Consider the following 25,434-nt stretch of genomic DNA (forward strand, 5'->3'; position numbering starts at 1 on the left):
TCTGACTTAGCGGCAGATTTGAATGTTCGCTACTTGTCAAAGGTTTAATAGACACAGGAGAATCATTGACATTTAGGAATAAGATTGTGTGGATGTTTGAATCGAGATCTGGATCTTTTAACGATTAGTCATGTATTACAATATTTTATTATATTAACATTAGCCAAGTTTAATAAATACAGTAAAAGTATTGTTCATTGTTATAATAATGAATCATTCATGAAACCCAAAGGGTTACCTTATGTTAACAAATTGACCTTACTGTAGGCTAATTTGATTTCATTGATTAAACTTCTAGCTTTAGTGCACACTATGTGTTTGATAACCAAGTTGAGTTTAGGGCAAAGTGATTAAACTAGTCTAGACGGTGGATGAGAAATCACTTAAAAGATTTCAGAAACAACTGTATAACAATACCCATCAAGAAAGCTTCTGGATACTCTGTATTCAAAGAGCAAGGTCAACATAACCTTTCTTGTTAGGACAGCTGTAGCCAAACATAATAGACCTTTCAAGTGCATGGTATCTAGAGGCAGTGCATCTATGGCATGTTTATTTTCTCAGCTGCTGGACATGAGAGGGAGGGTGGTTTCGTGATTACACTGCACCAACATGCATTGAGCTCTATAGGTCCATAGGGATGGAGGTGTTACTGTAAAGGCGGGACTCTAGGAGGGATTTTATAAGCTGGTGAAAGATGTGAAGGTTCAATAGATTTGATATTTGAAGGTTTTCCTTCAGAAAACAGCAATTCCGCTTGGTGCTATTATTTGTGTAGAAATTAAAGGTGATGTTGCATTGTAACTTAGTTTGACATATTAAAAAAAAGGCTATTTACTTTTTTTACTATCCAATAAAAAGACTAAAGCTCGAACAACACTGCTACACTTGGGAGTTTTAAAGCTTGGGCTTCAATAATGAATGTTGTTGCATTGAAGGAAACTTAGTTTGACACATTACAAAGAGGTTTGGAAATTCATGGCTTTTCACATAATCTTTATTCATACTTTCCATCTCCTTGACAGATTCCTCTCTATTAGCCCTCATGTCAAGATCGAAACAGACACACTGTATCTCTTTCACTAAGTGACGTCTCGTCGGCTAGCTGTCTGGTGCAGTCTGCTTGATTATGCACAGGTATGGATCTGTCTTCTGAGGAACCAGCTCACAGAATCAGAATCTGAGACTAGAGATGTGTCACAAAGTCAGCATATCAGCTGTTTAAAAAGGGCAGTTGGATTTTTGAATAGGTTGTTTAATTTTTTTAAAATTAAGGACACCCAGTGTCCTTTATCAACTCTATATTTGCTATTAGGCAGTGGTTACCACACACATGCTACACACATTAGCGTTAACCTTCTCAAACAGGTGATGCAGGTTTGAGTCTGGTCTGCATTATCTCAGTCCCATTCCTGCACGTATTCCTCGTCTTTATCCTACTTTCTTTCCGAAAAAGGCAGGTCACTGTTGCAAAATCATATTTTTTTTTGGTCTTTTTTTTTCAGTAAAAAAAACAAGACTGATTTATGATGTGAAGATACTCTAAATATAATAAGCCTAAAATATATTTGGATACTTATGAAAAGTATGAATGAATAGACAAAGTAGTTTAATTAAAGGAAGTGTATGTAAGATTGTGGCCATACCTGGTACTGCAATCACTTTCAAATGACTGTAGAGCGGCGTATCCCCTCTCCCTCTCCCCCTCCCCCTGTCTCGAGGTTGCCAGATAGGCTGCAGGATCCAGTAGGAACGTTTGTAGACTTTATGATTGCTAGATAGGTGGAGGGTGGAGCTTCAGGCAGAGGTGAAAAAAGTACTCCAAAATGTTACTCAAGTGAAAGTACAAGCACTGAGGAAAAATTGTACTTAATTAAAAGTAAAAGTATCGGGCCAGAATCATACTTGAGTAAAAGTAAAAAAGTACCACATTAAAATTGTACTTTAGTATTAAAAATGTAAAAGTAGCAGCAAGAATGAAAACTAGAGATTCTTCTTTAAGCTTTTAATCTCTACAAACATGACATTAATCAAATACAGTGAGTTTCAAGTCTCTTTTGGGGCAAGTCTCTCATTCTAATTTCCAGGTCAAGGTGCTGTGCATTGTGGTAATTGATGGAACATGACGTCACTTCCAAAGGACCACTGAACACGTTTCAATTTCATGGAATGTAAAAATTAATTTCAATGGCAGAATAAATACATTTAAACTAAACTGGGCATTAGCGCAATTCAGGTTTGGAAATAGCAAGGGAAAATAGTATGAAGTAATCAGAAAAAAGAAGTAGAACTTTTTGAATGTAAATAAAACCGTAAGGAATAAAAAAAAAAAATCTTAAAAAATTTAATAAAGTAAAAGTATTGATTTTTAAATCTACTCAAGTAAAGGAAAAAGAAAACTCAAGTAAAGGAAAAAAAAAAAAAGTACTTTACACATCTGGCTTCAGTCCAAAACACAACATGTCAAACACAACATGTCAACATCAACGTCAGTTGAGGGCTGCAACAGCAACTTTTAAATGTCAGTATCCTGGCTGGAATACTGTTGTCAGTGATATATTTTAAATTACCGGTAACATGATTTCTTAATGTCTAGTGACATATCAGGGCCATTTTATGATTAATTGAAATACATTTCTTACATACAGTTCCTTTAAATAACAACAAAATATAATATAAATACAAAACATACTATAGAAAAAAGTATTGAATGCAAATTATTAATCATTCTTGTTTTAAGGAGGTTGAGATATTTTTACTGTAAAACAAAAACAAAAAACAAAAAAATGTTGTGTGTTGACACAATAACAGTTAGTGCTGCTTTTATAAAGGGCAAGCCCACCCCCATATGATCTATAATTCACAAAAGTCTTGCCTTCCCCGTGGTGACAAGTGCACCTTGATGCCACTGAAACTCCGAGGCTTATATTACCTGATCTATAGAGCCAGTGAGTGTTCACCGCCATGTGTCATGTCGTCATTTATCGTCCTGCAACAGCAAAGATACTCGGAGATCTGCCACATTCAAAGACAAGGGGCTTTAAGTCTTTTGAAAGTGAACCCTGAGGCAAAGTTAACCAGTGGGACAAAAAAGCCCAGATAAAGACAATAAGGGAGAGAAAGACACAAGAAAAAAAAGCAAGTGTAACTCAAGTACCCTAGGCCGGGTGTTATGCCGTCTGTCAATGCCGGAGTGTGTTTTTATGAGGCTGTGGTCAGACAGCATAAAAAGCCCAGAAGCCGTAAAACTGCCACAGAAATCACACTTGGCATTTTAATAATGCCACTTAGGCACAGACTCATGTGCAAGAATAACAGGGAGTGAATGTTGTGCATTCTTACACACAAGACCCTCCACAGGGCAAAGGTTCGAGGGGACCCAACGCAAGAGGTTTCAAAGAGGTAGAACATCTCCGTTTCCAAGGTTTTGCTTTATAGTGGCGGCATCTTTTGAGAAATTCACATCAGTGCACTAGGCTGTACCCATTTAACTTTTATACCGAACACTTTGCTTTGTCCTTCATCAATTCACTCATGTCCTTCAGCTTTCTTAACCTCGTTTTACACTTTTTAAGCTTGGTGAAAAAGCCTCTCAGTACTCATGCTTAGTGATGCGCATATTTACAGTCTTCTTTGAGCTGATGATAATAATTCTAAATAAAATGAAAGCTCGTTTCCAGATGTTCCGTCAAAGCCTGTGTCATTTTCTTGGAGCGGAAGTCGGTCCAGTAGAAGATCACCCCTTGAATACGAATTGTCGATTACAGTTTCAGGTTCCTAATTTAATATTCATACTGTTACCTTGGAAATGCATTAACAATGGCAGGATACAGGGGCTCCAGAGGGGAGAAGAGTGAGCACTTTTCACAAATAACATAGTCTTAAACCTTATACCAATACAAAATAAAAAAGAAAAGAAATAAAAAAGATCCCGTGCTTTTTGTAGTGATAACTATTAATTAAATAGTTACGTTAAAATATTTGGGGTCAGTAAGATTATTATTTGAAGTGATATAGAAGTGAGAGTAAAGACTTTTTACTTTTTGAAATAAATGCTGTTCATTGAAACTTTCTAGTCATCAAAGCATCCTAAATCAAACGCATCAAATGTGTTAAATGTCACTTAAAATGGTAACAGGAAATAATTGGACCTTTGAGTGTAGGTGATGGAAAGACAAGTAAATATTCTCATTCTATGCTGTTAAAAAAGTTGCTATGCAACAAGTGAAATGTCAAGTACAGGAGAGTCAATAAATCATTATGTCTACATTTCTGTGAACATAATTCTTTCACTAGACTAGCATTTTGTCAAATTGCTAATGTTTTTGAGTCGTAAAACAAAATGTCAAGCAGTGACAGTATGAACTGCTATACGTCACTCTAAACTTATTTAGTTTTTACTCAAAAGACGTTTGTCACACAGGTAAACTGGAAAAAGAATAAATGGTAATTAAAATGTTCTAAAACGGAAACAAAAGGGTGACCTTTACAGCATCTATAAAAACAAGAATCTTTCATAGGGTTTTACCTAAAACTTTTAAGAAAAAAATGTAATGTCTATCCGTGTTACAACTCCCCATTAACGTTTGATTGATTAATGGGTTGATTTCTTGTCCAATAATTTTTTTAAAGAAAACAATGCTCCTGACTTATTTGAATTCATTTTATTTTAGATTCATATTCCAGACACGCTTGAAACACAGACGCACATTCAGTGAACAAAAGGTGAAAGAACATTTGGCCTTTTTCCTGTGTTTGTGGAACATGTCACTGGTTTCCTATGGGATTTTACTCCAAACTGTCACTCAGTCTGAATGAACATAAAACTTTGTGTAAGAACATTGTTAGTTTAATTGAAGGGAATTTCCCCTCTGTACAGGATAACACACACTACCATATTGCAGTCCATGTTTGAACTACATACCTTCATAAAGTACTTTTCCTTTTGGTTTTTCTTTTTATGGTGTTTGCAAAGGCACTTCAAGCAATAGTTCACCCATAAATGAAAATTCTGTCATTAATTACTCAGTCTCATGTCGTTATGAACTTTTACAAGGTGAAGTTTTGAATATTGCACTTGCACTTGGTTCTTGCACTTTTCCGTACAATTAAAATGAATGGGAATGAAGCTTTCAAGCCTCAAAAAGCACAGACAATAGACACAATGGAAGTAATCGCATGGCTACAGAAGACTTGAAATATGGTGCACGAGTTGCATGAACTTCTTTTAGGATACTTTTTGGTGCTTTTTGTCATTTTAAAGCTTGACAGCCCCAGACTCCATTCACTTTCAATTAATTGAAAGATTTTCAGCAAAAATCCACCTTTTGTGTTACACAAAAGAAAGTCATACAAGTTTAAACCAACATGGTGGTGAGTAAATAATGGCAGAACTTAAATTTTTGGTGGAACTTTCCCATAAATCTATCCATGTAGATGCAAGCGTTGGTTTTCCAGCTTGTGTAGAAATAACGGTGGCAGGGTGTGTCTGAGTGTGTGTGTGTTCTTTCACTTTCCACAAACAGAAACATAATCTCAGTACCTATGAGTCACTGTTCTTCTTTACCCACCACATCGTCCTCTTGCTCAGTTCCCCCCTTATAGGAGACGTCAGGGAAATGATAAATCCGTCCTCTCTACAAACTAAGAGAGCCTGAATTGCGTCTTTCTGACTTCCATTGAAAGGGTATTTGGAGACAATCGAGTATTTTATTAATATTACTCCATTAGAAGTGTTGGGATACTGCACCAATGACTAAAACAGAGGCGATTGAGATGAAATTAGGCGAAGGAAAGCTCTCTTGATTTAAAAATACATAATTTTTCATTAAGCTTCTCACTCTGTTTATTTGCGCGCTGCTAACTTTTCCATGGCTTTAATGGACACTGCATGAAAAGAGTCTTTCATGTGGAGAGAAATGAAAAAGCAGCGGAAAACCAAACACACTCGGCCCAGAGTGACTGCATGTGTGGAGCTGTGCTCGTGGAGGGAGTCTTATGCTGGATGGGACGTCCGTGCAGCTCACAGAGGCAAGTGTGTTAATGGCGGATGATTAATTCCAGGGTTTTCTGTTTGATTTGGCCCAAATGACAAAATGATGAATTCAGGGTTGACAATTAGGCTTTGAGCTGTGCTGAAAGCCTTGCTGACATTGTCACACGAGTGTTTCTAGTCTGTGATCTCCCTGAATATCTACTTTATCCTGTTTCATTGGTATGTGTTTGTTCTAAGAGTGGAGATGTTAACCTTTGCGTCCTGCTGTCTGGAGCTTAGGCTCGCTTATGCCCAGTAATACAAGGGTTAATCATAAATAAGAATGTTTTTTTTATTTTAAAGTGCTTAAAATGTATTATTTACACTATGGTTTTGGTAACTCTTATACTATTTTAAACCAACATTTAAATGTAATGACTCTAAACATCAAGTGGTGAATTTTTCTTACACCTCGATTACATATAGGTTTGCATCACACAGATTTTTTTTAAAAGCATGAATTATTAATTCATACATATTAAGTTTTGGGGTGTTGCATCACGACATGTGACTAACGTATGAATATGTATGATATATTTGATATATGGAATATGATATTTTAAGTAGAAAAAAAGTTTTTCAAATAACATTAAGCAGTGACCCGCTCTAAAAGAAAGCCGAAAACCATCTTGACACCAAAATCCAGTCCTCAACTTCCTACTTGGGTCAAACCAAGTGACGGAAAATCCCGTTTTGCTTTTTGCAGAGTGATGTATTGTGGGAGGGTGTTTCCCCCGGATAGCTGATCACCTTGTTTTCTTTTCTGTCCCGTTTTTGACAAGATGAGTGGACTAGGGCACAGCAGGGCTGTTTGTTCCCCTTTGTGGAAAAGTTTTTACTGCCATCTCGAAACAATTGCCATTCCCTGAGGCAAATTGAGTGTGGAGGAGGTTTTCGTCTCCCCTCTATCTTTTATGACTTTAAATTCCTCTCGTCTTTCAAAGGCAGCGGATCCGATGATCTTGGGTGGGCCTGTGAATGCCTCTTAATGACAGAGCGGAGGCCGAGGCGGCGATGTACCCGCTTATCGGCCGAAAGTGAGAAGTCTTTGCTTTCCACCACATTAATTCTTCACAGTGGATTTGAGTGAGAAAACAGTTGACCCTTGCCACTTATTCTTCAAAGCGCGATGACTTTATTGGGTTTCTCACGGTCAAATTACTATAATTTTGCTTTTGATGCTGTTATTTCGTCCTGGGTTCTGGTTCTTTTAACCTCTTAAATGGTCGCAGAGCAGTCAAGAGTGAAATAGTTCCCCTTTTTCAGTAATGCAGACAAATATAGTTCTTATTTTGGTTAGGCGGGTACAGCATCACATTTCCTAACCATTTTAGGGAAGGATATTTTAACGGATCGAGACATTGATGAAATTGCATCCATGAGTAGGGATTTGAAAATGCTAATGCTAATGATTGTGGCTTACTTCATTTACCATATTAAGGTGTAACTAATTTAATACAGCGGATGAGAGATGTCCCAGGCAGAGCAGCGGTGTGTGTGTGTGTGCGTGTGTGTGTGGCTGGTGTGTGCGTGTGGGTTTGGCCGGACAGAGAAAGGGAAGTGGCACAGGAGGGAGGAGACTGTGCATCACTGCTCTACAGATCCTGATGTGATAATGGAGTAATAATAGCAGGCCTGCCACCACCCATCTCCTACCACATCAGTCTTTCTGCCAGCCCCGTCTACGTGTCCCTCGCTCACTCCACCATTTCCCTTTTCCTGTTTCTCTCTCCATCTCCAGCCTCAGTCTGCTCTCTCTCCCTCTCTCTAGAGAAATGCTACAGTCATCACTTCTTAATTGGTTAACTAAGTTACTTTACCTATCATGAAAACTATGTTACTGCTAAGTCCAATGAGGGTTTATATTTTTTTATATTTTATATTATACTGCATTTTATATATGTTTATATTCATATAGTATATTTAGTAAGACAACACATATACGTTTACTATATTTACAAAATATATGTTACAAATATTTTATGTTTGGTAAAATATTGTTTAAAAACAGTAAAAATATGTTCCCAGAAGTTTATTTAAATATTAAGGCTTTGTCTTACTTTTTATTGTCGTTTATTTACATTTAGGTGTTTTATTTAACAATTTCTTGTTTAGTTTAGCATTATTTTTGTGTCATGTTTATGGTCAAACAAATTTTTATTAATTTTAACTGTATTATGTGCGCTTCTGTCTGTCTGTGTTAGTATGGCACTTACATTATCAGTATATATAAAGCATTTTAATAGTTCACATAGATTGGTATATTAACATTACATTAGTTAATGAATTATATCACTACAAAGTGTCAAATATACAGGCACCAATTATCACTGTATTTTACTGTGAATTTCTGTCAACCACAGCTGTATTTTTTACCATAGATTTTGACAGGACTTTTAACATGAGATAAAAGCAGTAGGTAGAAATTGTCTTTGTCTGTCACACAGACACACACACATGCACACACGCGCGCACACACACACACCAAAATCATATAAGCATGCTGTCAGGTCAGCAATATTCTTGATTGTTTCGCTCTGACTGTTGTGCTTTTATAAATGCTTGCCGGCATGCGTTATGATGATGACTCATAATTTCTGTTATGCCTTTCGAAAGGAAGCACAATTTTTTGATAATATCATGGCAACGTACGGTACATAGGGTTTTTTATTTTTTACCAGTCTGAGACTTTTGTATAATTCCTTATGTGTGGAATGTTACGTTTTAACGTCTGAAAGATGGGTTAAAACAAGAGTAAGCAGGCTAAGAATTAAAAAAGAAACATGATCCCATGTAAATATAGCTATTTCATGCGATAATTGGTTTAGGCCTGATTTCCATACTGCAAGATGAGACTTTAAAGCATCTTTCCAGCGCTCAAATCCCAAAGCATTCCTTCCCTCCATTAGCTGTCTATACTCTAGAAACCATTATGCAGACTTTGCTTTTTCGAGATGTGAGAGAAATGTGATTTTCTTCTTATTCTGAAGATTATCAGAGGAGCTCTTTTAAGGGAGGGAGGTTTAATTATTTCCTTTCGCTCTCGTTCTAACTCGCTGGAATGCTCTTCCCACTCTAAGCTTGTGCTCAAAACGTGCTTCTCTTTTCCTGCTCGGATCGCTGATGCTCTTCAAAGACAGCATTGATGTCTTATTCAACCTTCTGAAAATGCCATCATGGTTCATGGGTGTTATTTTTGATGGCATTTGAAACCTGTAAATCATTTTGTGTTGTGTTTCATCTGAGCCTTTGTCTGTTTCAGATTTTGTGTTATTTAAATTATGAATAAAAAAAAATATTGCATTGAAATTTAATCCTCAATAATATAAACAGAAAGTATAACTTAAACATTGGAAACAAACAAAAACAACAAAAAACTTCATTATTGAACTAATTCAATTTTTTGGTTCAACTTTAATTTCTTATTATACTATATTTATCGATATTAAAATATTGTAAATATTACAATAAATTACAAATATAAAATAATGTTACATGATCCTTTAGAAATCATTCTAATATGCTAATTTGGTGCTCACGAAACATTTATTATTATCAATGTTTAAAACAGTTATGCTAATATGGAAACCATAATACATTTTTTACAAAAGGAATACAAAATAACAGCACATTATCAATGTCTACTCTCACTTTTGATCAATTTAATGCATTATTGCTCCATAAAAGTTGTGTATACGTTTGATAATTCACAATTTGAAGTGGACAATCACACAACTGTTCATATATTTATAGAATTATCTTATCTGACATTTAAATACAGACAAATACTTGTGAAATAATATACACTGATGTATATGGAAGCTGCAATAATTCTTTGAAATGTAATTTGATGGTATTTTATTGACATCCGATATTCTACACATTGCTTAGGTAACTATAACGTTACTCTAATCTTAGAATATTGTAGATACAAAATTAATAGTGCCTTAAATGTGTCATCTTTTGGTGAATCTCTTAATTTTGAAACTGACACACAACCTAGGCGATTTTTGCAGAACCATTGATTTTTTATGTGCTGGTGGTTGGGGAATCTGTCCAAAATATTACATAAAATTAATTTTTTGCCATGTGTTAAAATTAGTTTTACTGATCGACTGTACTATACACTAGGCAATGGACGATTTTAGGTTTGCAAGTCTTCAAAAAACAGATTTTTTTAAAGAAAATGCACCAGGGATATTGTGCAGTTTTTGTGATCAATACTTGTAAGCTTTAAATTTTGTTTTTAAAAGCTACAAAATTCATAGAAGACTAAATCGATGTAGGACTTATAGGCCTAATATTCATAATAATCTGGAATATTGACAGTAAATGCATGAATAGGGCATGTTCTCGCTTTAATAACTCAAAAGTATAATCGGATATGATGACAATGCAGTAATTATTACAGTGAACTTGGAGTTAGTTTTTCCACAACAACACAAACAATTCTGCTGAAAGTCCCATTGTTGCCCCCTCAAAAATACTAAGTGTCATGCCCCTGAATGCTAGCTTTATAACATTATTCACAATCCTTTTGTTTTTCTGTTTCAGTTGAGCCCAGAGCAGCTGGTGCTTCTGTTGGAGTTTCTTCTAGAGGAACCAAAGCTGAGCTTGTCTACGTTAAGACTCCTTCAGACTACTTATAACCTGCAGGCCCAGGATGCTGAGGTAATCAACACTCCTACATATATTTCCACCAAACTGTTGCATTTGACTGTTTACTTTGCCTCCAGACCTGCTTGCAGCATCACTACTGCGTATCCATATGCATACTTATCTTGATGAGACTACAATCAGGATACTAAAAAGATGAAAAACATCTGTTTTATGGCTTAAGTGCATTCACATTATGTCATATTAGTGTCTTAGAAGTTCATAGTTGTTGGAGGCTAATCCCTTTTTTCTTTTCAATGTTGAATTAGTTTCTTCTATCCCAGTTAAACATGAAGAGATAAGTAACCCTTTTTAGGAGTTTGGAGGCAGAGCTTTTAAGGAGAACTATTATTATTTTGAATTTTATTGACCAGTATAAGTGTTTTTAATACCTTCTCTCTTTTGCCGTTTCCTCTCCACACCTTTTCAAATATTGACTAGAGGCAGGCTGAACTCATTTGTCACGTCTCCACCAACACCTCTTATGTTCACGTCTGAAAAACCACACCAATCCATCAGTCTTATCATTTTATGTTGTTCTCGTCCTTGAGTTTGAATGCTGTAACACTAATACCGCTGACATTTACTCTTATACCCCAGTGAATAAGTTTCTTGCATCTATTTGTAAGTAATCTCATCATTCTGTTTAAGAGGTTTCGAAAATATCATGTCTACTTGAATTCCCTGAAACGTCCTCTCGCATGGCCGTATCAGACGAACGCAAGTAAAGCTATCTGATTTCTCTCAGATTATGTGGAGAGTTTTCTTCTTAAGACGTACAGGGGTTTCGGGCCGTGCTCTGCTCTCTTTGAGAAGCGCACGCTAGCCAAATGCTAACCTCTGTGGTATTTGCCTCCTGATTCAATTACTGTCCCAGCAGCCAATTAGGCCACTTTGTGATTCTTAGTCAATTCAGAGGAGGCCAGCTTCTGTTTGGGAGCAAAATTTGGCAGGCCAGCAGTGACCTACCACAACGTTCTTTTGAAATGAAGCACTATTTGGCAGCAGGAATGATGTAAGATAATACGAAATGGTGACCACAGTAAGTCCCAGACTACCACAGTTAGTTTCAAACCGAGGCCCAATGGGAGGTTTTCATCAAGACCTTCCAGGAAAAACAAAAGGTCCTCTAAAAATAAATCAGGTTATTACTACCACGTGCCCCTCCCTCCGTCCCACCCACTCTCTGGCTTCTTTTCTCTGCTGCTGCTCCCAGGCTCCGACGGTCATCTTTTCTTTCAGACAGATTTAATTCTCCTGCCCTCTGTAGCCATTTATTACCATCCTGAAGCACCGTCGCCATTTAGCCTTCTTTTTTCCTTTCGTGAATTGCTGCTGACACATAATTTTCATGTTTTAAAATAGATGTGAATCCTTATTAGCTGTGCATAATTATTAGCTCCGCATTAGGATCGCTTTAAGGTCAGAATAAAGTTGAGAGGTGTGTTCGGCGCCACTCAGTCTATGTGGGTCATGACTGGGCGTTGTTCTCAAATAAGAAATGAATCACTGGATATTTCATAATTAGTGGTACTTGCAAAGACAAGCATGGCCATTAATATTGCTCACACTAAGGGTTAGGGATTTAAACAAACCCCTAACCCTGAGTATCAAACTCGTCATGACTCGTTTACAGACATGAATTATGCCTTAGATTGTGTGTCTTGTTGAAGAGAGGTGTGCCGTTTACTTTTGTAAAGCGATCAGACTTGTAATTTTCACCTGGTGTACAATAAAATGGGTGGAAACATCCTGTAGACTTACGATGATGGAGGGTTCTGAGCCATACCTAGAGACCTGAATGTCTTTGAGAACTAGGGGTGGAATCTTTTGACTGGACCTGTAAGCTACCTTCTAACAAACCAGCCAGTACAGCCTGGCAACCATCTACATAACATTGTACCATTCTGGCAGATTTACACACATTTAGTGAGGAACCACGTAGCAATGCCCTCCACAATCGTCCAGTACCTAGCAACCGCATAGTAACAAGATAAAACAGAACACCTTCCCAACTGTATAGCGATGCCCTGGCAATCTACAGCAAGGGTATCCAAACTTTGTCCTGGAGAGCCACTGTCCTGGAGAGTTTAGCTCCAACTTGCCTCAACCCACCTGTCTAGAAGTTTCTAGTCTGCCTTCAGGTGGTTCAAGTGTGTTTAATTGGAGTTGGAGCTGAACTCTGCAGGACAGTGGCCCTCCTGGAGCAGGACTGACTCCCCTGACCTACACCATCTTATCATTGTGGGAGATTGCATGCACACTGACCAATGGGGACTCGTGTCACCGGGGGGAGCTAAACTGAGGTCCCCATGAGGAAACAAGCTTATAAATGTATAAAGTTTTTTGAAAATGTAAAATTGCAGAAAGTTTTGTGTAATGAGTAGTTTTAGAAGTAGGGTTAGTGTACGTGTATAGTATATACACTAGTATATATAGTATATACAGTTTGTATAGTATAAAAATCATTATGTCTATGGTGAGTCCTCACAAAGATAGCAATACAGACATGTTTCTCTGTGCCTTTGCACATTATGGGGACCAAGTGTCCCCACAAGCATAGTAAAACCAGTAATTTTTGGTTTATTAAGGACTTTTTTTTTTGGTCCCTTCAAAGAAAATGGCTTATAAATCATACAAAGAAAGTTTTGTGTGATGAGTAGGTTTAGAAGTTGGGTTAGTGTAAGGGAATAGAATATGCAGTTTGTAGATTATAAAAACCATTACGTCTATGGAGTCCCCACAAAGATAGCAAAGCAGACATGTTTCTGTGTCTGTGTGTTATGGGGACCAAATGTCCCCACAACGATAGTAAAACTATTAATTGTTTACCTTCTAGGGGGCATTTTTTGGTCCCCTTGAGGTAAATTGCTTATAAATCATACAAAATGAAGTTTTTTGGAAATGTAAAAGTGCACAAAGTTTTCTGTGATGGTAAGTTTAGAAATAAGGGTAGTATAAGGGGATAGAATATACAGTTTGTACATTATAAAAGTCATGCCTATGGAAAGTCCCCATTAAACATGAAAACCCAGCATGTGTGTGTGTGTGTGTGTGTGTGCATGTGTGTTTGAAGATATTTTGTTTATACTTGAATTATAAGGGAATAATGAATGATGCATTTAGACGACTACTAGAGGGTCAAATTTAGGACACGATTTAAGTTAATCCGCCCTCAGTACAGCCTCCATTCCATTGCACAATATCGTACTTCAAAACTCTGCGTAGGAGTTTTTCAGGTGTTTGAACAGTATTTGGGATGGATTCCGTTTGGATTAAGCATGCCAGTCAGGAGAGAATAGCACCTCTCAGTCCTTGGCGCGTCATGTGTGCTGTGTATTTCGTGCGAGCACAGGCAAAAGCGTGAGGGCTGAGCGTTGTGGTATGCTGTTTCATGTGAGGACTCGTGTGCGTGTGTATATTGTGCGCGAGTGCGAATACCATCTGTTGGTCAGGCACACAGAACGCATTGTATCACAGCTACTCTCAAAACACGGTCAATAAGTTCACATGGACAACCAGCCAGGAAGAGAGCGATTGATAAAAGGCATATCAGAAGTCTTCTAGTGCTCTGTAATAGCATGTGTAACATGGGCTGCTTGATCAGAGGTCAGCTGAAACCCGGTACATTTGAAGAGGATTGGAATCCAAACAATACGAAACAGTGAAAGCATAAAACAACAATCTTGTTTACCATTTACCACACATACTTAAGTATTTATTTAAAACCTGTGCATGAACATTTTCACACAGAAATCATTATATATATACACCAGTGTGATTGTCCCCTTGAATTATTAAGGGTGTATGTGTGTGTGTGTGTGTGTGTGTGTGTATATATATATATATATATATATATATATATATATATATATATATATATATATATATATATATATATATATATACAATTTCATAATTCAAGGGGACAATCACACTGGTGTGATTTGAAAGTTCAGCAAGGGGCATTACATTTAAATACATATACATACACACAAATATCTTACTCTTTGTATATTAGAGCTCCTCTCTAGAGAGTGCAAGGATGCGTTTGCACCTGTACAGGTGAAGAAAGGCCTTTAAATGGTAATATTTAAAGGTATTATGTTTACTGTGGGGGTGTGCGAATAATCCTTTTTCCTCAACATTAGAGTGAGAATGTGTATGCACCTGGAAATTTTGCGTGGGAACTTTAATCTGTACTCAATCATTAATGAATGAGGCCCAGTGACTGTAACAAGCTTTACTACAATAAAACTACAAGGCGGCACAATCAACATTAACCAAATATCTCACAGATCAAACAGACTTCTGCAATTAACTCTTTCCAGGGTGACGTGACTCACAACATTTAAAGGTTGCACTCTTGACGTATTATAAATATTGCATCACTGGTAAATGACCGGAAGGCTTTTGTCTGGTTATGATAGAGCATCTGTAGTTCCACCATCTGCTGTATCAGGAAGTGCTTGTAAGGCTGGCACCATGTGTCCAACATGGCTTAACCTACTCGTTTAAAAAAGGCACGTATTGGTATATTAGCATGTGCATGTGACTGTTTGAAAATAAGCTTGTGCATGCATGGTTACGGGTTTTCGTAATTGAAATTACGTGCATGTGTGTCGCTGTGCCCTCATCTGTGCCCCGTATAGACCCGGCAGCTGCAGATGGGATCAGAGTTGAGCTGCATTCCTGGGGAGACCCCTGAGGCAGGACAGCTGCAATGTGCCTGCCTGCATCTCTCTCTCTCTCTCTCTCTCTCTCTCTCTCTCTCTCTCTCTCTCTCTCTCTCTCTCTCTCTCTCTCTCTCTCTCTCTCTCTCTCTCTCTCTCTCTCTCTTTCTCTCTCTCTCTCTCTCCTTCTCTCTCTCTAGAGACGCAGTAATTACACGGGACATTCCACAATTTATTACTGCAAGCTAACGTGTACATGCACACAGAAACGCTCCCACAGATCACTGATGCTCATTGCATGTTACTTTAGTCTGCTGTGGACACACTGAGGTCAGCCAATAGTGATCAGGCACACTGACCTGCAAGCAAAAATTAATGTCATCATCATCAAGGGAAAAAAAGAAGTCTCACAAAGGCTGCTTTGATTAAAAAACAGTAATATTGTGAAATAGTATTACAATTAAAATAACTAATAATTAAACAAAAAAATATATATTATTTTTTTATTATCACTGCTGAAAACTGCTGTTTTATATATTTATGAAAACTAGTTTAGAAAACTAGTTTAGAATTTTTTTTTTTTTTTTTGCAGGATTCTTTGATTAATAAAAAGTTCAAAATAACAGCATTTATTTCAAATAGACATTTAAATTGTACTGATTCCAAACATTTGAACAGTTGTGTATTTTTTTTCTATTTTATTTTTCAAATACATGTAAAAACTTCCATTCAGTAGTCCATGCTGTTCATATGTTAGACTTAAAGCTTTATGCAAGAAACAGACTGAAATGTAAGTAATTGGATGAAATATCCTTTTAAGCCGCCAGATCATTTGATTTTTTTTTTCTCACATTCCCCAATACCTCTTAAATCCTTCCTCCCATCAGTTTTAATGAGTGAGCTACCTGATGCTATGTGCTAAGTTTATTGGATTCTTCAGGTGTCTTCAGGTTAGGTTAATTTAGGTCAGGCTGTCTGACCGAACAAAATGTCTTCCTGTTGTGGGAGTTTAGATCAGTGTTATCGTTAACTCTACCATTACCACACCCCAGGCGAGAGGAACCTTTATCCCATACGCAGGTTTCTTACTGTTTGTGTCTAGACAGACGCACACTAGGCCTGCTATTCTGTGTGTGTATCTGAGGGATTTGGCCTTCTTATAAATTACTGATGTGTGTTTTCTCTAGTATGTGGCTGTCGTCACTGTGGCTTCTGTGGGCTTTGGGCGGTTCTGTAAAGGATTTTTCTCATACTGTGTGTGTGTGTGTGTGTGTGTGTGTGTGTGTGTGTGTGTGTGTGTGGTTTATGATGACACAAGTGTCTATGACAGCATTAACATGGTTCATGAGGACACTTCCTGTTACCCTGTGAAAATGTAAAAATGCAGAAAGTTTTGTGTGATAGGTAGGTTTAGAAGTAGGGTTAGTGTAAGGGGATAGAATATGTAGTTTGTACAGTATAAAAACCATTACGTCTATAGAGAGTCCCCTCAACGATAGCGAACCAGATGTGTTTCGCAAGTCTTTCACAAAGTAATAATGCCCAGCCAGCCAGTGGTTCAAATGTTGTACTTGCCTGCCAACATTTTCACTGCAAAAATGCTAAATAGCAACATTTTTGTGCCAGGGAAAACAAACATTATAGGCTGTATATTGATTTTATAAATCATCATCATAAATCAAACAAGTCAACAAATATTAGCAGTCCCAAACATTTTGTTCCTCATTAATTCACATTTCTGGCTTACCACAGATTTCATATTGATATCTGATGGTAAATTTTCCACTGAGGTAAAATATAGTAGAGTCACTGGGCTTTTCTTTCCAGAGTAGAGCAATTGTATGTATCGTTTGTATTCGCTTTTTACATTAAAAGCGATATATACAAACCTGATTCCAAAAAAGTTGGGACACTGTACAAATTGTGAATTAAAAAAGGGGTTTAAATTTACAAAATTTAAAAATCTCATAAACTTATATTTTATTCACAAAAGCATATATAGGATATATATTAAATGTTGAAAGTGAGACATTTTGAAACGTCATGCCAAATATTGGCTCATTTTGGATTTCATGAGAGCTTCACATTCCAAAAAAGTTGGGACAGGTAGCAATAAGAGGCCGGAAAAGTTAAATGTACATATAAGGAACAGCTGGAGGGCCAATTTGCAACTTATTAGGTCCATTATCAACATGATTGGTTAAAGTAAGAGCCTCTCAATGGGCAGAGGATCACCAATCGCTCGAAAAATAGTGGAGCAATATCAGAAAGGAGTTTCTCAGAGAAAAATTGCAGTTGAGTTTAAAGTTATCATCATCTACAGTGCATAATATCATTTAAAGATTCAGAGAATCGGGAACAATCTCTATACGCAAGGGTCAAGGCCAGAAAACCATTACTGGATGCCTGTGATCTTTGGGCCCTTAGACGGGACTGCATCACATACAGGAATGCTACTGTAATGGAAATCACAACATGAGCTCAGGAATTGTCGGTGAACACAATCCACCGTGCCATTCCAAAAAAGAAGCCATATCTAAACTTAAATCCAGAAGCGCAGGCATTGTCTCTAGGCCAAAGCTCATTTAAAATGAACTGTGGCAAAGTGGAAAACTGGTCTGTGGTCAGACATATAAAAATTTGAGGTTCTTTCTGGAAAACTGGGACACCATGTCATCCGGACTAAAGAGGACAAGGACAACCCAATTAGTTGTTATTAGCGCTCAGTTCAGAAGCCTGCATCTCTGATGGTATGGGGTTGCATGGACAGCTTACACATCTGGAAAGGCACCATCAATGCTGAAAGCTATATTCAAGTTCTAGAACAACATATGCTCCCATCCAGACTTTGTCTCTTTCGGGGAAGACCTTTCCTTTTTCCATCATGACAATCCCAGACCACATACTGCATTCATTAAAACATCATGGCTGCTTAGAAGAAGGATCCGGGTACTGAAATGGCCAGCCTGCAGTCCAGATCTTTCACCAATAGAAATCATTTGCTGCATTATAAAGAGGAAGATGCGACAAAGAAGACCTAAGACAGCTGAGCAACTAGAAGCCTGTATTAGACAAGAAGGGGACAACATTGCTATTCCTAAACCTGAGCAACTTGTCTCTTCAGACCCCCAGTTATAAAAAGAAGACTGGATGCCATACAGTGGTCAACATGGCCTTGTCCCAACTTTTTTGAGATTTGTTGATGCCATGAAATTTAAAATCAATTTATTTTTCCCTTAAAATTATAAATTTTCTCTGTTTTGTCATCTGTGTTGTATTCTGAATAAAATATTGAAATTTGAAACCCCACGTTATTCAAAATTTGTACAGTGTCCCATTTTTTTGGGGAATCGTACAATGTAATATATCAACTTGCTTGCTAAGGCACCTTTGTTCTTTGCATTTGGCACTTGGGGAGTGTTAATTTTGTAAAATTTTGTGAAACTCACTGAACAATGGAGACTGAAATCATGTCTGAGCACACTTTGGCATGAACAGCACTTGATTAAAAAATGCATGACACATGAAAGACAAAGAACAAAACAAGAAACACAACAGCGATCAGCTGGAATGATAAGGTTTGCAGGCAGGTAAGGGATAGAGGAGAGTGTAAAAACCTCCTTCCTTGTAAATGCACGTGACATTTGAACATGTTGCTTAAATAGATGGTGATTTGTGACCGGAAGGCTCTTTGCAGTGCCGCTGCTTCCTGTTGTTTTCCTGAGTCATTTCACACCTCGCCTTAAAGCAAACATTCTCACACACTTGTACACACACTCACACAATCTAACTTCATTAATCATTAAACTGGCAGCCACCTTCAGGCCCCGCGAGCTCCCACCTATTCAGCTTCAATTAAACCCCTGCTGCGTGTGGGGGAGCGAACGAGAGGCGGAAAAACACGAAATGAGTGAGACATTCGCTTAAGATCACTAACATGCTTATTATGATGCAAAACTATCATGTCCAACCTCTGAATCAGGGGATTATCTTGAGCAAAATTGAAAGCATTTGAGGCATAATGTTAGTTGCCATCATATTTTTTTTTTTATGGCTTATACACAGGAGTTACAATGAAATTGAATGGGGTCAAAGCATAAACATTGAAGTACTCAATAGTTTAGACACAAAACGCAACTGTGTTAGTGTTAACTTTAAGTAATAGCTTCTGCCAAATGCATAAATATGTTAGTGTGGAATAAATCACTTTACCTTTTTTGCTCAAATTTACTGGCAACTAAACAAACTGGAGGTATTACAAATGAACCCTAAAAATGCATGGTTTAAACAACTTTTTAAACACATTTTAAAAGTGCTTTTATAAAAAAATCGGTACATTTATGCTTTTAAAAATGGACCCCATTCACATTGTTATTGCCTCACTGTAACCTTGATTTTTTTTTTTTTTTTTTTTTTTTTTTTTTTTTTTTAAACTAGAAAATGAGGAATCTTTTTTTGTGGTGCACTTAAAAATTAAAGTTCATTATTAGATTTGATATTTCCATGAAGAAACTTTTACCTTTCCATTGCACAAAATGTTCTTTATAGTGGAAAAAGGTTCTTTATTATTAAAGCTACACTGTGTGATATTTTCCCCCATCTAGCGGTGTAAAGGTATATGACCATCCAGTGAATAATAGCTTCTGTTCCTCTCAATTCTGATTTCGTTTTAACTCCTACGGTGGCTGATTTAGTCCAAGATTAACATTTCAATCCCCCTCTTCACATTCGACACGGTGCCATCGAGTGTTAAAACACGAAAGGTGAAGCATGAATTTACGGGTATGTCCCTCTTTGGCTAATGTACTTTCAAGATGGAGGGGCAACATGGCGACCGCCATCAGAACCCCTCACCCGTATGTATTTTCAATGGCATATTATAAACTTAAGAGAATACTTTATTACTTGAAAGAAGTAAATATACATTAATGAGCACATATATTTGTGAAAGAACGAAGTGTTTTTAGCTAAAAATAAACTAAAAAAGTTACACAGTGTAGCTTTAAATATTCTTTACACTAAGACTGTGTCCACCAAAGTGTTTTTAGCCAGCTGTAAATGCCTCGCTGTGGGCGCTTGAGTGTTTTGGCATGCCGGCTTTTTTTCAGTTGAGACTCTTTGCTTGCTATGATACGGAATTTCCGCAGAAGTGTTATAGCATCTCATTTCACAGATAGTTTGTTTCTGTGTTGATTCTATATACAATTGCCAATACAATGTAAAGTATTTTCTCTGGCTCTTGCATTAAATTATTTGGTTCTGTTATGCTGCTGCTTGTTTTCATCTGTGTTCGTTGTACAAGCAGAATGTGGTGGTTGGTCGGTGTTGTAATTATCCCACACCTCCATCACTGTGATTGGGCGGCTGAGTGAAAAGTGACAGTGATGAGCGCAAATCTCATCTACCAGTAAAAATCAAGGAGTGCTGAGCATGAAATACTCGTTACGTTCATGCTTTTCTAAAAACTCCCATTGAAAACAATTAAATACGCAAGCCAGCCGCGTGAAAAAAAAATGTTTTGGTGGACACACAACCTAAGAAAAACATGGTTCTTTGAAGAAATGTCTACTGAAAGGTTCTTTGGGGACCAAAAAATTATTCTTCCATGGCATCATGAAAAAGAGTGCACATTATGCCACAAATGCTGCTGACTGAAGTTGTACTGAACCTAAAATACTCTTTTAAAAACAGTTGTCAATCCTAAAACTCCTAAATGTGCCAGTAGCTATTTCCATAATGCTTAAAATTTCTCAAATTGAAATTTTAATTAGAAATTTTAATTTCTAATTTAAAAAAACATCAGTTTTGCAAAAAAAAAAAAAATCCAATATAATCGCAAAACGTTTTCGAAAAAGTACATTCGAATATTTTTGCAAAACTGCAATGGAAACCATGTTTACATATTTACAGGTCACCTGGCGTATGTAAAAGTCCATCATTTTTTTAAGATAGTGTGGTATGTTTGGATTGAAGATGAGACCGATGATGAGTTCTTTATTAAACAAAAAAAATTATGGGAATACTGGATTCTATACAGCAAAGAAATACCACAATTTATCAAGACTTTGAAGCAATTATGAGGGAGAAACACCCAGAAGCACCTCACACATGGCCGCTCCCAAGTATAAGGGGCTTTCCTTGCCATTAATGCTTGGATAACATGCCTAACAAACATTTTAAAAAATGCAGTGGCTGCAATTTTTTATGTAAACCTACAACATCTATTGCCATGATTTTTTTGATTGACTTGTTGGAGAGGACAAAAATTACGTTTTAGTCACATAACATTGGTTAACGGAAATGCTGTCATTTCACGATAGTTTATTGACATTTCGAAAATATTCGCATAGTGCAAATCTGTAGTGGAAACTCGGCTAGCGATACAAAAGTTTAATGAGATCTCCCAGGTGGGTATGAGGTCAGGCTTTGGGCCGAGCTCAGCGCTGCTGTTGTTAAGCCACTGTGAGGAAAGAGTTGAATGACAGCAAAGAACCAGAACGGGATAGAGAAGGAGGGAGAGACAGAGCCAGTCTGTGATCTCTCCGCTCTGCTGCACTAACACAGCCTCCATTTATACACGAGAGAGAAAACATCAAGCATAAACAGAGCACACACCTCCACTGACACACGCTTGCCTCAACATAAAACACACTGATAACAAAACCACAGAGTCATGCTCTTTCCCAGATTGCCCCATATGCGTGTGAATCTTGCAGGTGGTGACGTCCTGTGAGCTCAGTGTTATTATGGAGCTGTTGGTCTGCTTTCATCTGGTTTAATCACTTTCTATCCGTCTCTTTTTTTATTAGGTGAAACATCGCTGGTGTGAACTTGCGGTCAAGCATAAACACACAGCGGCATACCGAGACATTGAGCTCTTTCTGATACATGACCAGGTACATGAGTGGTTCTCTAGCAATCTGTTCCCAAACCTAATGTCCCGAGCTGTCTTCATGGGCAGGCTTTTAAACTAAAATGCTCGTATCATTTAATATGTTTCAGAAGCTATTTAACAGATTTTTTTAGCATCACATGTATCCTTCACACAGAAGGAAATCCCAGAATATAATACAATAAGCTATAAAATGATCTAATGCTTAGAATTGTACACTGATCAGGCATAACATTATGACCACTGACAGGTGAAGTGAATAACACTGATTATCTCTTCATCACGGCACCTGTTAGTAGTTTGGATAAATTAGGCAGCAAGTGAACATTTTGTCCTCAAGTTTGATGTGTTAGAAGCAGGAAAAATGGGCAAGCGTAAGGATCTCCAAAACTGCAGCTTTTGTGGGGTTGCCGGTCTGCAATGGATAATATCTCTCAAAAGTGGCCCAAGGAAGGAACATTGGTGAACCGGCAACAGGCACATTGATGCATGTAGGGGAGCGAAGGCTGGCCCGTGTGGTCCGTTCAAACAGACAAGCTACCGTAGCTCAAGTTGCTCAAGAAGTTACAATGCATCGGAGTTTATTGTGCCCACCTTGCAACTTACAGGACTTACAGCACAAGGTTTTGCTGCTAACATCTTAGTGCCAGATACCACATCACACCTTCAGGTGTCTAGTGGAGTCCATGCCTCGATGGGTCAGGGCTGTTGGCAGCAAAAGGGGGACCAACATAATATTAAGAAAAGGTGGTCATAATGTTGTGCCTGATGGGTGTATGTATATTATAATATAAAAGGGAGCTGCCTGTGTAGGTAGTAGGCAGTAAGGGAGCTCACTAGGTTTAGGAACAGAGCTTAGATTGCTTTCCCTCATAAAGAACACTTCTTGATTCTAGTGTGTGTGTCTGTGTGTACGGCAGGCAATGGGTGTGTATTTGTACGGTGAGTTGATGGTCCAGGAAGATGCCCGGCAGCAAGAATTAGCACGGCGCTGTCTAGCCATCATTAAAGATGACATGGACCAATCAGCACGCAGTGTTGTGGAGGAAATGATCCTGTGAATTCAGACAAATCAGGTAAGAGTGTCACGTCTCCTATGACCTTTACTGTAGTTTGAAGTCAAAAACGATTTACAGTTTAAATCAGCTCATTCTGGAAAAATGGTTCCACAATCAGTTCATGCTGTCTGAACCTGCACCGTCAACAGATTTTAATGACTGCATAACAGCGTGTCCCATTACTTGGTTATTTTTGGACACGTTTAACAAAAGAAAATCGTATATTATGTAAGAGCTGCTTTGAAAAAAGTCACTCAATAGCCTGAGAGATGCAGAAGTTATAAAAAGGCCTTTTTGTTTTTACTCCCCATATTAATGATCCACTCCCAGTGTCCTGGCCACCGCCACATTCACATTCTTCCAGAAGCTCCCGTCTGCCTCTTCTGTACTTTTCCAGGAAGCCTGTCGAGATCTGTTTGTATTATGATGAATTCGGAATGTGCTCCTCAAACAATTCCCAAGCACCAGAAAAGAAACGGGTCAGCAGCTTTTTTTTCTCTTCAAGGCTTTAGGAGAGAGGTGGATCCCTGTGCCCTTACTGCATGAAATTCCTGCCTCCACAAGGGAGGGATTCCCTGGGTCGACATAATTTGTTGCTTCCTTAAAAGTGGAGGACTGATATATGGTGGTAACCATGAACGGAAGAAAGGGTAATTGTTTAGCTTAGAAGCCGCCTATCTCACCATCACGCTCAGATATTCCGTTTAACCAAGCAGCTTGAGGCCGCTGGTCAACCTATGGGAAAGAGACAGCTTATGGCCCTGAGATAAATCCATTAGTTGTCTCGCTCCAGTGTTTTTGGTGAAACTGTGGTGCTTTTAATCCACCAACACGACAGTTTTATTCGTTTGAGAACTCGGAGGAGACGGGCAGCTTTTCCAAGACGTTGTGGTTTATGTCACTTGACTTGGATGAATCACATCGGTCAAACCGATCATTCTGCAATTTGTGCAGCGCTAATGCAGCATTTTTATTCTCAGAGAGCCTGTTTGTCTTCAGAGGTCAGTGTCTAGACGGTGTCAATAAATCTTCGGTACACACTGGGCGTCTGCCTTGCTTGGACGTGCCCTGAAATGTGCTAAATTCTGAAAGCAGATTACACCTGTTGTTTTGAAGTACGCCAAACAGTGTCAGAAAAAGCTATTAGACCTGAATAATGTTTGGTTTTTTAGCTTTTGGATCAATGATGTGTCACTCGTCTAATAATTTATTTAAAGTAAAAAAATTCAATTCATGCATACAAATATTTAAATAAACCTTTTCAATGAGAATATTTTATTTATGGTATATAAATAAATTGCCCTGATACAACAAGGAAAATGCTTTTTAAAATGTAATTCTTGAAAAGAAAATCTTTAGTTTGACATAATCTATTATTTCTAAATTATGTATTAATATTTTAATAGAACTTCACTGCTTATTAATATTTGAAACTCAACCAACATGCATACAACTGTAAATTGTCAGAGGATATCAGATCATCTGAACGTTTTATTATAACGCAGTTGAAGTATTACAGTTACTTATATATACAATTAATAATTTTTTAAAATGACAATAAAATATTACTAAAACTAAAATATGAAAAAGCTAATTCAACATTTTTCAAAATTCAAAGCTTTAAAGCCCCACTTGGCTACTTTTGCTCTCGGGGTCCCCCTACAGTTTGGAAAAAATAATGTCCTCAAATACTGTCGTAAGAGCTGTCCTCCTACAACAGGGGATGCCATCGCGCATGCATTTGTTGACATGACAGCCCTGATAGCCCTGAACTAGTGATGCGCGGTTCGTCTCATAACCCGCGGACCCCGTATGTCTATTTAATGGTCGAGGGTGCGCGGCGGGTTGTAAAAATATATACAGTGGTGCGGTGCGGCCAAATAACTTCATAAAAGCGCCCCCGCGGGTCGGTGCAGCAGTTCCCCTGAAAACTGCAAGAGGATTTCGAGTTCTTCTGGCGTCGCGTGTGAAATGTCTTCATCCCAGGTAACGTTACAGTCAGTGGCATATGCTTCAGCATGTCATATGAATATAATTTCATGGGTTTTATTTTTTTCAAACGCCAAATAATCACGATGCTCACGTTTACAAGCCAGCGTCATTATAGTAGTCTATTGGTTA

The 25,434-nt window shown here is 37.7% G+C and overlaps 1 protein-coding gene across 2 annotated transcripts in view; it reads left to right on the forward strand.

Moving 5' to 3' along the window:
* Nucleotides 1-25,434, forward strand: part of aopep (aminopeptidase O (putative)) — a 115,839-nt gene that overhangs the window by 86,023 nt on the left and 4,382 nt on the right. For both annotated transcript variants that reach the window (XM_067413591.1, XM_067413590.1), the window contains 3 exons: nt 10,589-10,705; nt 22,173-22,259; nt 23,176-23,331. In XM_067413591.1, coding sequence (XP_067269692.1) covers nt 10,589-10,705; nt 22,173-22,259; nt 23,176-23,316 — 345 coding nt within the window. In that variant the 3' untranslated portion in view covers nt 23,317-23,331. The remainder of the gene's footprint in view (nt 1-10,588; nt 10,706-22,172; nt 22,260-23,175; nt 23,332-25,434) is intronic.

This window comes from Pseudorasbora parva, chromosome 13 (assembly GCF_024679245.1).
Source record: "Pseudorasbora parva isolate DD20220531a chromosome 13, ASM2467924v1, whole genome shotgun sequence".
Lineage (NCBI taxonomy): Eukaryota > Metazoa > Chordata > Actinopteri > Cypriniformes > Gobionidae > Pseudorasbora > Pseudorasbora parva.